Below are 13700 nucleotides of genomic sequence, written 5' to 3'. Positions count from 1 at the left end.
TATATACATTCTTATTATAACCTGAAGATAAATCAAACAGAAAACAAAATATTGATAATTTTGCTAAGCGTGTAGACACGTTTTCAATCACAATAAATAATTCATCAGGAAAAAATGAGAAATTAAAGGTAAGACATACAAGTAGGCATTAATTACAAAAAAATTATTTTGTTTAAAAAGTGTTGATCACTAGACTGAACTACTGACAACTACTGATGAATTTATCAAAGCTATATACAAAATAATCAGAAAAATAATTATAATGTAATTATACTCACAATGATGAAACTACTTCAATTAGGATGTAAAAGTCAGTTAGTCAACATTAATAAAATTGAAATTATACATTATTTGAACATAATGAAAATATTATAATTTTTCTTTTAATTAATAAATTTTTTGTTTCTAGATATTTTCCAAAATTGAAATGACTTGAGTTTCAGTTTAAAATTATAATACAGTATTTTTCTGCCATGTTTTGGTCTGCTTACTGTAACAAGTACTAAATAGCAAGTTTCTGGCATATGGAAATATACATTCTTAACTATACATTTTCAAACTAATTTTCATGAATTTTTAAGCAAAAATACTTTGTACATCACAATGACATCAGGGTGCATATCATTGCCCGATTCTTAAGTTGATGATGACAAAAAATTATACATATCTACAAATCATTTATGAAAATAGTATTTTTAATTTAAAAATTCTTCAATTTAAGTTATCTGAAAAAAATTTACAACAGGAAAAAAAATAAAAAGTTTATTTTACCTTGAAGTGGTTCCAAAGTGTCCATAAAATCATCAAGATTAGGTTGAAGCTGCACAAGGCTTGGCTGTATGAAATCAGCCAGGCTTGCTCCCCTGGCTAAAATAAAACGAATGGACATATTAAATATAGCAGAAAAGTACAAATTAAAAAATATATATATAAATAAATTAATAGGTACATAAATGATATTAATATTAAATGATACAAATTAATGTTATCTACAATGACCCATAATAATTAATCTCTGAGCAGAATTTCTATGGTTTCTCATTCATTGACACAAATTCCAGAATACTTTTTAAGAATAAAACACATAACAATACCTTCTACTTGAGTATAGCTCAATAAAAATAAAATATAACATGTAAAAAAGTTTTAATTAGAATAATAAAATAATAAATTATACAAGAATATACAAAAATAAAATCTATAAAAGAAATTGAGTTTATATAAGTAAAAAAACTAGTACAGTATATATTAAATAAAGAGGAGGATGGTTTTTGTTTGTTCAGGATAAACAAAACAACTACTCAATCAATCGCAACCAAATTTTTATCCATGTTTCTAGGCATAACTGAAAAGGTTTTTAGATATATTTCACCTTGAAAAATCTCTAAAGATATATATATATATATATATAGTAGTGGAGAGTTGCTGGTTGAAGCACAAACTTTAATGAATTGAATTAATGAACTTTGAACTGTGAATCTCTATCACTGTGTGAGCTGGGTTTGAACTGAATGATTCAAATCAATCAAATGAGTAATATTACAAAAATAATAAAATTATATTTTTACTAAAAATAATATTAAATAAATTTAAAAAATTTCTTATTAACAATAATGAGCTTCCTGTGGGGACTGTGTGTGAGGCTAGAGTAGTACGGTACATGAGCACCTCATGGGAGGCTAGACCAACAATCACCATCAATTGGTAACAAACAGGTTGACCCTGGGGCGCTGTTTTGGGAGGTGCAATGGGGTGCTCTTATAATATTTCTGCAAACAATCGTCCGATTTTCAAAATTCAAACGAGGTATTTGTTAGTAGGTTGAAGGCTAACTTTTGCATGCATCAGGTGCACTCTCGATCTAACAGATCACAGTTATGTGGAAATATATAAGTGTGAATATAATAATGATAATAATAATAATAGTAATAATATATCTATATATATAAGGGTTGCCTGAAAAGTTTTGAGCATAACGTAGAAAGATGTATTTTTTCTGTCAAATATGTGTTATTTTTCTACAAAGTTTCCTTTCAATACACTTTTTCCAGAGTTTCTCTTACCTCTTTAACCCTTCCAAACAGTAGATGGCATCTTTCTCCGTGAAACAGACAGACGTTTACGTATGCGATAACCTCCTCGTCTGATGAAAATCTCTTTCTTCCAAGTGAAACTTTAAGGTTAGGAAACAAGAAAATGTTACTTGGGGCCAGATCTGGTGAATATGGTGAGTAGTCAACCAATTCAAAGTGCAATTCGTGAATTTTAGCCATAGCAACCATTGTCCTGATGGAAAACTACTTTCTTCTTCTTCTTCTTCAAATGTGGTAATATTTTTTGCTTCAGCTTATCAAGTAATGATGCTTAACACTGACCCATTATTGTTGTATCTTTTTGAAGATAATCTATAAATAAAATTCCGTTACTATCCCAAAAAACAGTCGCCATCACCTTCCTGGCCGATGGGCCTTTTTCGGAGCAGGTTCACCTTTTGCAGCCCACTGTTTTGACTGTTGTTTTGTCTCAGGAGGGTGGTGGTGGATCCATATTTCATCTACAGTTATGAATAGATGACTCATTTTGCTTAAACTACTCCAGCAGAGCCTTGGAAATGTTCATTTGGATGGATTTTTGGTCCAAAATGAGCAAACGTGGCAGCCAATGTGCAAATAGCTTATGCATATCCAATTCTTCAGTTAATATATGACAAACACGTTCTTTCGATATGCCCATAACCTCTGCTATCTCTCTAACCTTAAATCGTTGGTCGTCCAGTACCACTTGGTGAACTTTTTTGATATCGGTGGTAGTTGCAGTTTTTGGCCATCCTGAATGCTCATCATCAACCAAGCTGGTACGAACATGTTTAAATTCAGCTGTCCATCTTTTCATGGTGGCAAATGATGGGACAGAGTCCCCATAAAGAGCGTCCAACTCTGTTTTAATTTGCGAAGGCGTATTTCCTTTCAAATGCAAGTATTTAGTCACGGCATGATATTCAACAATTATTCAACAACTGCATGTCCAAAATGGCTGAAATTTTAGTGAGTACCTTTTAACGCAGTACGAATACATTCCCTAACTTTTGTTGAAGAGTACTGCCATCTTCATGTTGAGGCTCAAAACTTTTCAGACAACCCTCGTATATGTACAAAGTTTGTCTGTTTGTTATCACATCAAGCAAGAACCAACCAACCAAATTTCAAATTTGCAGGGTACATTTGTGTTATCCCAGGGAAGGTTTTTAGTAGTCATTGACCGAGGACCTAGCTCCCTTGAGGGTTAAAATATTAAAAATATTCATCATTTCTTCACCTCCAAGGAGAGGGAACTTGTGAATTAGATATTCAATAAGGAAAAAACAGATTAATCTATTTACTTCATTATTATACTTCTGGCACCACAGCAAAGAAATAAGTTATGAATTTTTCATCGTCAAAGGTATGTGTACTTTAGTTACCATAGTTACTATTTATTATTCTATCTTTTGTAATTTAGTTTTTTTTTCAGATTTCTATAAAGCTTGAATACTACAATTATAATTTATCAGTACTATTCTCATAACCATGAAGATAACGTACTGTGTGGGGGGGGAGGTCCTCTGGGTAGAAAGGAATGACGACCGAAGCAAGCTCTGTGCATGTCCAGGGTGCCAGTTCCCCTGGAAAATTGGGAATGGCGAGCAAAGTAAGCTCTGCGGTCATGAGATAGGCTCCTGGCCCCAAGGATCCAAGTTATGGCTAGACGGGATGACTAATATATATATATAATATATATAGGTACTGTTTTATATATATATATATATATGTATATAATCAACTCATTAACATTAAAAATTAAAGTTTGGGGAAAGATAAATCTCAGCAGAGAGGTTCTGAAAATAGATATATTTTGCATCTCATAATTGATTCACTGTAGTCGAAATCTATAATGAATACTATAAAAAAAAAAATAAGAAAAAAGTTAATCTTATTTTCTTTCAAAACATTTTTTACTACATCAAGGTTAATTCTCACAGAAGTTGATGAATAAAGAATCAAAATGCAATACAGATATTTTTCTTTCCTCTGTCACATACGTACAACATGAGATATACAATCAATACAATTTTACTCATTTAAATTTCAATACATATAAAAATCAAAAATAAATTCATGCAGAAACATTTCGTTTTCTGACTTACATCCAAGTGTTATAAATATTTCAAAAGTAACAAGAGATAAATATTGAAAATTGAAAAACAAGACTGCTGAAAAACAAAAACATTGCTGATAAATATTACTCTTTAATATAGGATAACTAAAGAGAAATTTTGACAATTTTGTATATATCTTTTTTTTCTTCAAATATTTTAAATCTATTTAACCATATATATATAATATATGGGAGTGTCATATATATACATATATAGCCTATCGTATCTCATACATGAGATACAAATTATTCAAAAACAACTCATCGATCTGATAGATTTTTTCAATTTATTTAAACATATATATATATATGTATATATATACATACAGCATATGACATTCCTGGTAACATAAGGATTCCAACGTGGGGTCATACATCTAAATTGGTTCTGCCATTGAGCTGCTAAGATAGAACAAGGAAATATACATATATCCTAAATACATTACACTCCTTTTTGGGCAGTAGTTTAAATAAAAGATTATTAGTTAATATTTAGCAATAAAATTGTGGCACAAAGCGGACCAATGATGGGTGCCGGGCAGCTGCACACAGCTCCCTCCACGACTCTCTCCCGCTAGCAGTCCATTGTCAGTTAATTTACAGATAATTTAATTTCTAAGCATAAATTATTTTTATTTATATTTCATATTTCATATTTTTATTTATTTATAAAGGAAAGAAATTGTTAGTTAATATTTAGCAGTAAAAAGAACATGCTTACACGATCAAACATACTACCCATCAAAAAATCAATGATTTTTTTTTCTTAAATGTTTATAAACAATAAGTAAGAAGAAGCAACACCAACAAATAAGTGCAAGAACAAAGAACATTCTTATATGATCAAACATACTGCCCGTCAAAAATCATTAATTTTTTTCTTAAATGTTTATAATAAATAACAGTAATAAAAATTATCAAATGCATTAATAAATTTTACTACCATAATTAATTTGTTCAATATCATACTCTGCTACGATATAATTAAATTTAAGTTGTAATTTATATTGTATTTTAAGATCTGTCTTAAAATACAATTAGGAAGGGGGAAGAGTGTTAAAAGAGTTACACTGACTGAATCAATAAATTTTGGAACATTTCAGTTCATCCTCAAACTTAACCTCAAATTTCAAACTAAATATTTTAATAATATTAATCATAAGTTTAGTTCAGAAAATTTAATGAAGATTAGATGGTTCCTTTATCAATTACATGAAAACATTTGATGGATGGTCACACTGTCCTGTGTGAACCAATTATGGTTAGAAACCATAATCAGTTTCTAAGTAGACAAAAAGATAATCAATTGATGAATTATTTAAAATTACACCAAATATTAAGATGCTAAATAATCTTTAAAAAGAATAAGATAATCCCCCAAAAATCAAAAATGGAAAAACTACACTTTTACAAGTAAAAATCACAATTACACAAAATTTGGAAGAAATAGTCAAAATTTATTCCTGCTATCTTTTAAGGGATAAGCAGGTTTACAACAAAAAAACTACTCTACACAACCTTCTTGCCCCTTTCCAAGTTAAATAATATAAAATTAGAAATTACACACATGCTGTCAATTGACAACAATATATCTGCACTGTAAACTTATTCTCTCTATATTTTTAAGATTTATTTAAAAAAAAAAAATTTAATTTATTATAAACTTATCAAGAGTGAAGAATTTACTAGTGGTAAGTTAATTTTTACAGGCAAAATTGCAAAAACAGAAAAAAAAATTGTAAAAAAGAGATACATTGTTAAACTATATATTTATAACCAGATGTTGCCAGAACACTTAAAAATACAATGCCAAATTTTATTAGAAACAATTTTTCCTGCAGAATAGAAAAACTGATCAAAACCGATTATTTTTAATTTATTTCTGTTTAGTAAATTAGAAAATTAACAACATTTGATCCATCAGATCAACAATGTTTTTACCCTATGGCAGTTGAAATATAATTGTCTTTTTAAAAATTTCTTAGCTTTTCCCTATACTTAGATGAAAATCATGGAAAATCTTTATTTCTTAGGATTTGAAAAAATGAGTGTCTGAATGAATCTGAAGTAACCAAGAAAATTTTGATTTATATTTATTTACTAGGATAGCGTTTTATATATATATATATATATATATATATATATATATATACACACAGTATGTGTGTGTGTGTGTGTGTGTGTGTGTGTGTGTGTGTGTGTGTGTGTGTGTGTGTGTGTGTGTGTGTGTGTGTGTGTGTGTGTGTGTGTGTGTGTGTGTGTGTGTGTGTGTGTGTGTGTGTGTGTGTGTGTATTTATAATTTTATAAAAAAAGAATGAGGTACCAGAATACATACACCTGTCCCCTCTACCAAAGACAAAAAGGTTTACCTCCTCTCTAAGTCAACATAATTTATGACCAAAATACGAAAAGATCATAACAGTTTTATGGCTAAAAAAATATACTTTTATGAAACAGTATTACATATTAATAATTTACAAAAACAAAAGGACATAAGATAACCTAAAGAACAACAAAAATAACTTAAGTTCATTTACTACAAAGTCTTAAAACTAAAAATAACCTGCCTGTATTTAAAAAAAAAAAAATTGTATGGAAAGAAACGCATTTGCAGTTGATTAGGTCGAGAGGGGTTCATAAGTGATTTTTCAAAACCAGTGTTCACATAAGCAATAATTAAGAGAAAATAGTATTCAGTAATTTATTTATTCAGAATATTTGCCATATTAGTTCAAAATATGATGAAGTGAAAAAACATTTTTTAACAAGACATTTCATAGCATGTTTTTCAAAATTAATTCTGTTCAAGGTATTGTACATTGATATAAAGGTACAATAAACAAACACACACACACACACACACACACACACACACACACACACACACACACACACACACTCTCTCTCTCTCTCTCTCTCTCTCTCTCTCTCTCTCTCTCTCACACAACTTATATTAGCCTAGTAACAAGAGGATTACACCCAATTACAATTACTTTTCTTCTTTATAATGATCAGAAATTTATTCTACATGTAAAAAAGATAATCATTTAACAAGATAATAAACTACACGATTTAATAATATAATTAACAATTATACAAAATAAAATTATATAATTAACCTTTTATAAATATAAATTGTACAATAAATGATCTTTACAATAATAATCTTTTAAAAAATATAAAATTAATAATTGAGGTTAGACCAGATGGTAATGAACTGTATGCATGACCTTTTTAACCTAATTATAACAATAATTTGTACTAGATGCTTCATCAAGTAAATGTCCAACTTGTCTTAGAAGAATGCAAAAAGAATGTGTTCACAGAACAATATAACAGTTGTTATTCAATATTGGTAATCTGCATATATATATATATATATTTATATATACACACACATATACTAAAACTGTAACTGTCAAAAAAATTATTACGCTTCATAAAATAAAACTATTAAAAAATGATTCAATAAGTTGTAATATGCCTTGTAATTTATGCAACTATAAATGAGGGAAAATTCACAATTTACATGATGTTTCTAATATGGAGTCTGTGATAAATGATGATTCGTGACACAGTGAGTAAAGAGTTTCTACATTTGTTATACGTAACTAATATTCATAGTTCTTGTGATATTCTATAACAAAAAAAAAAAAAAATATACATGCTTTTGGTTTCCTCTAAATCTTTATAATTTTAATGAAATGCCATTATGCACATATCATTACTTCCACAGCAATAGGAAAAATATGTACATTTTAAAGTTGAAAAATTTTTTGTTTCATTTTCATTTAAAAAATAATTTATTTAGAAAAAAGACTTTAAACATTAAAAATTAGTCTTAAAAATCTGAAAATATACATGGGAAAGTCAAAACATAAAAGTAATTTTTCAATTAGAGGTAACAATGCTGTTTTTTTCTGTTATTGTATACAACCTGATACATTCCTCATGCGCTTGAAATAATTTTTTTCTATAATACAAGTTATTATAAGCACTCTGCTTCCTGTCTGTTCAAATAATGAAATGATACATTTAATTCATTCAGAGGGTGAAAATGTCAGAGATTACATGCAGAGTGGAATACCAGCACGGTAATAGTTTTATGTTAAACCAGATCTATAAGTCAATAATCATTTTTAAAATGGCTCTTGATGAAGATGCCTTCATTGAGTTCTGGTGTTCCATTTTATTTTCAAACAAATATTTAAAAGTTAATGTAAGGTAAAGATTAAATACAATAAATAGTGGAACTGGAAGTTACAGCAGCAAAAACTAATTATTTTTAAATGTTAGAACAAATAAAACTATTTTAATTAAAGAGGGTTAACACGCCATCCACTTCACAATAAATATTAGAATTTCTGAGGTTACCGTCATCAGAATCATAATGTAATCATCATGTCATTTTCCCTATCTTCTAGTAAAGAAATAATAAATGATTCTATAGTATTATCAATAATGTTGCATATTGTTGCATATATTCAGGTTCTGTTTCCTTAATTTTATCACATTACACCTTCAAATTTTTTCATTCATGTCAATCACTTTATTTTCACATATCCTTTGATATCAAAAGTTACATTACGACTTGCTACATACCTTTTAACTTCTGATGAAACCATCTCATCAGGATTTATATCCAGGTGCTATGGAGGTAGTTGGAGAATGTCATGCCCTTTTTTTTTGTTTATAAAAGTTCGTCAAACACATAGACAGTAGAATTTTCCCTGACTGCTTTTACCAATTTGTTACAACTGTAGTTTCAGCACCAATAAAGAATGCAGAACAGAATGCTTCTGCAACCACTTTATCAAATATTCTCCTCTTGAATTGGAAATTGGCGATTTTTCTAAAACACCACTGTGATAGGGTGTGTTATGAGAAAGTACACAGAATTATCAGAAAGGTTTGGAATAAATATCTCTTCTGTCCATTTTAGATAATTTTCCATTTTCATTTGACCTCTGTAATTGCAACTTTTTAGACTTGCTAGCCAAATTAATAAGGCATTTGATATAAAACCAATTTCTCCTCTGGCATGCACAATAATAGTCTGCTGCCTTTTTAAATAGGAACTTTCAGCCTGTAACCTGAATCAGTACACCATGACTTATTTTTAGTGTGAGAAGATAATATACAGAAAGATCCAAAAGTCACATGCATCAAAATTAAAGTGTCTGTATATAGTAGTATAACAAAAAAGTTCTATTGGCTACTGCAAGATAGCAACAAACCTAGAATGCCACTGTGACGTGTATTGATCACACAATGCTTACAGTAGTGCTTTTTGCTTGGTACACATGTCGTTTTCCCAAAAGCAATGACTTTTCATTGTTGAACATTATTTTTCTCATTCTTATGCACATATTGTAGACAAATTTTGTGGGAAATATCCGGATGTGGCAGTGCGAAACAATTTGACTATAACAAGATTAATCAACTGTTTAACAGAATGCGGGTCAGTTGCAGACAAGAAGAGAACCAGGACACTGACCATTTTGACTGATGCTAAACTGGCTGAGGTTAAAAATGTGATGCAGTATTCACCTTCAAAAGGCTTGAGGAGACTATCAGTGAATTTTCAGATTTCATACGGGGTGCTCAGAGAGTGATGAAGCATATACACTTTCATGCGTATTATGTTCACAGTGTTGCAGGAATTGAAGAAGCCGGATAAAGAAAAGCACATAAAGAAAAACATGGTAAAAAAGAGTTTACACATGCATTACTGAATGGGGCAGCAATTTTGAGCATATGTTGTGAAAATAAATTATTACTTAGTAGCTTATTTTTTTTTATTACTTTGATGTGTGCGACTTCTGCATCCTTTGTATATGAGTTGTCAAGTTACACTATCTGCCTATTTTCAGCACTAATATTTTCAGATATTGAATACCAATATATTGAATTTACAGATATTGAATATAGAAATGTAATGTCACTCAATGAGAAGCTTCCTGTTATTTTCAGTTTTTCTCTACCAAAGGCCCAATTCTTTTATTATTTTTCTCAAACTCGTCTCTTTTCCAGAATAACCAATGGCACATTTAAACGCTAACATTACCTTTTCACAATCAGCAGTTGTTTATGAATTTTATTTGATTTGTTTATAGTCCGTTTCACCACACACTTATCAAAGTCATCTGGTCTTGTTGCAGGCATATCATGGGGATTTGTATTTTGTTTGTATTTCTTTATGAGAAAGAAATTTCCACTGGATTTTCAGCTAATTTTTCTAGCAACCACTTTTTCTCTTTTTTTACTCTTTGGACCTGGGATTGCGACACCCCTCAAACAGCTTTTTTTGTTTCTTATGGTAGACTTAAGTTCATTCATAATTATAAAACACTATAAACACAAAACTGATTATAAAATGTGATTACTCTTCTCAATCAAAACTTGAATAAAAGGAAATGGAATATACACAAATGCTCTTACAGGATCAACAAATACAGGACAACTAGTTAATTGGATTATACTCAAGCATTCAATAATGTAGGCTTACGGATAATTATTTACTTTTTAAATTGGCCTGGTTGTTTTTGAAACCTATGAGCACATAGCAAACAATATAACAATATTGTTTCTTGTTATGATTCTAAGAAAGGTGACTCATTTCCTGTGTTATAATACTTGGCTTGTCTGAGTTTACTTTTACAATAAATAAAATCATGGTAGATTATAAACTATGTTTATATGTCAGATAAATATAATGTTAATTTGCCATTTAACATCTAACTGTCTGCTGACGTAATAATAATACTTGTTGAGAATAGGCCTACATTTAATGTTTAAAACTGTTTTCTGATCAAAAGTCTAATGGTTGAAGTTCCTACTATGAAATTTCTATATCTCTGAACATAGTACAAAGAACTGTAACAAAAAATTATGGAGGTATAGGAAGCCTACATACATTTGTAAGGAAGAACTGACACAATCTAATTTCCTCTAAACAAAAAAACTATAACATTAGTTATGTATAAAACAGCTCTGTTGAAAGAAAAATATAATATAATAAACTAAAATAAAAAGTAAATTAAAAAAAAAAATCTGTCAGTAAATGTTTTGTTATTTTCTTACAATGATGTCCAATGTGATGAGGATTATTGAAACTATTCCAATGCCATTGTCTTTTATCCTGATCAAATGGATGACATCGTGTAGGCAACACATTAAGCATTGCAGACTAATAACAGTGACTGCAGTCCACAATTAACCTCCCGATTTTCAGAAGAAGAGTTTAATTCACTAACTCTTTCTTTGTTTTCAACAAACCAAATTAAAAATTTAATTGCTTTGTAACGCTATCTTCAAGTGCATAAATAACAATAGTAGAGGCCAGTATCCAACCTATATGAAATAAAGAAAATGATGAAATACAAATTTTATGATAAAAAGAATTGTTTTTCTTTAAAAAAAAAACTTTTTTAATACATTAATGAATAAAATGATGTTTTTTCAGTTTTTTATGCTTCATAAAAGCTCTCATTCTAATATGATTGTCAGTTTTAAAATAATTAAAAATGAATCCTGTCTTCAAAAAAGTTCCTAAAAATGTAATCATTAAAGGAAGCTGCTAACTGATTATCAGATATTAACTTTTTTCTTTAATTTAATTTGTTTGTCAGGAATTATGGATCAAGAATTAGATTTAAGATTAGTTACAGAATGGTCATACTTGAGGCACCTCAGCTGCATGAACTGTCTTTAACTACAAGGGATAAATTTATATGTGAACTTTCACCTGATAAAAAAGGAGGTATGAGAAAAATATATTTTAAAGAAATCTTTGCCCAAGAATTTGCATTTGATCAGGATTTATATCAACAGAATACATTCATTTTAAAAGTACTACAAACAATTCTGTTCAGAAACTGTGGATGATACGTGTGTGGATGATACGTGATTTTTCTGATGCGTGATATTTTTGACATTTCCATTTACAAAATCCTTCTTTACTTGCTGGAGAATTTAACTAATTCCTTATTGCTTAAATTTAACATTTGGTAACTGCTTCTAATAGTAAAAGTGAACATTTTTTAATCTTTAACTGACGTGGCAATCTGGTTATGAATTTCAAGATGTTCATATAACTGAATAAGTTTTTTACACCTTCCACAGTACAAGTGGGTCAAATAAAACCAGCTCCAGGAAATAGATATTTAAAAAGGAAAATAAAAATGAAAAGCAAAAAGTAATATTAAATTATTTACATTTACTGATTATCGATTAAAGTGCTTTTGAAAAAATAAATGTTTACAATTTAATTTAAAGTCTCTGATTAAAATGCTCACCACCAGCAGCTATACAAAGTTCAGCATGGAAAATCATGTTCAGAAAACTGTCTGCAATTCTCTAACTGGAATCCTGGAAATCTCTTGTATGTTGTCTTTCAACTCTTCCAATGTCTGTGGATTGTTCTCGTAGACTATCCTTTTCAGACAGGCCCAGAGGTAAAAATTCCATAGCAATAAGTCTGGAGATCAGGGTGGCCACAAGGCCTTACTGATTGTTCTACTCTTTGTGAAATCTCAGTGGATTTGAGTGACAGATCAATTAGATGTGTGGCAAGTCACTCCATCTTGTTGGAAGTATTCATAAGAAAGTTCTTCTGGAGTCAAGTTATGCGTAAATTCTTCATACAATCGTAAATAGATGCCAGTACTAACAGTCTCCTCAAAGAATACTGGTCTCATGATCCAGCTTCCAGAAACTGCAAACCAATCACCATTCTTAAATCATGGCATGGTTTCTGATGGGTTTCGTTTGGGTTTTGTGTAGCACAGTTCTACGTATTCTGAGAATTAAGTAGCCTGATAAATGAAACTAACCACATTGCATCTGTTGAAATGAAAAGAAAAGTATCAAGGAATCCTTTGCTAATATTCTGGAAGAGCCACTGGCAGTAATTTACCCTTACTATGTTGTTTTAATTTATGCACAGCACTCACATGACAGGCTTTCATTTGTAAACAGTGAAGTATATGCAGACACAATATTTGAGAAACTCCTGTTTATTGAGCTAATCATCATGTTGACTTGTGAGGACTCCCTCCAGTACAATTTGCTTTTTCACAAATCTTGAATTGTTGATTTTGCAGAATCATTACTTCTAGGATACATTCTTTGTAACATTTCATGAACCAAATTTATTGAAGTTGTGCGAACATATTCCTCCATAATGATGATACACTGCTCAATTGAATACACCATAACACGTAAACACTACAGACTCGCTGAATTGGAGAGGAAGGGTGAAGGCTTATGAATATAAAATGGCTGAGTTCAGTTTTATATGCCCCCCATATTTCTCTTCCAGGAATTAGGAGCCTCTCCCCTAGTTTCCTCAAGGCTTTTTTCAACCAAAAGTCTATGAAAAAAAAAATACAAATCTGCAGGATATTTTTGTACTGAAGAACCTGAAATTATAGATATTGGAGATATGATTAAACTAACGTTAATATGCATAAAATTATCCAAAATTAACAGATTCCAAAAGATG

At 29.9% G+C, this 13700-nt stretch overlaps 1 protein-coding gene across 3 annotated transcripts in view; it reads right to left on the bottom strand.

Annotated features, from left to right (window-relative positions):
* Positions 1-13700, bottom strand: part of Mondo (MLX interacting protein mondo) — a 284390-nt gene that overhangs the window by 52854 nt on the left and 217836 nt on the right. For all 3 annotated transcript variants that reach the window (XM_075364989.1, XM_075364990.1, XM_075364991.1), the window contains exon 6: positions 772-867. In XM_075364989.1, coding sequence (XP_075221104.1) covers positions 772-867 — 96 coding nt within the window. The remainder of the gene's footprint in view (positions 1-771; positions 868-13700) is intronic.

The sequence above is a fragment of the Lycorma delicatula genome, chromosome 4, assembly GCF_047948215.1.
Source record: "Lycorma delicatula isolate Av1 chromosome 4, ASM4794821v1, whole genome shotgun sequence".
In the NCBI taxonomy this organism is placed as follows: domain Eukaryota; kingdom Metazoa; phylum Arthropoda; class Insecta; order Hemiptera; family Fulgoridae; genus Lycorma; species Lycorma delicatula.
The sequence above is the reverse complement of the archived record's forward strand: the minus strand, read 5'-3'. Positions and strand labels throughout refer to the sequence as shown.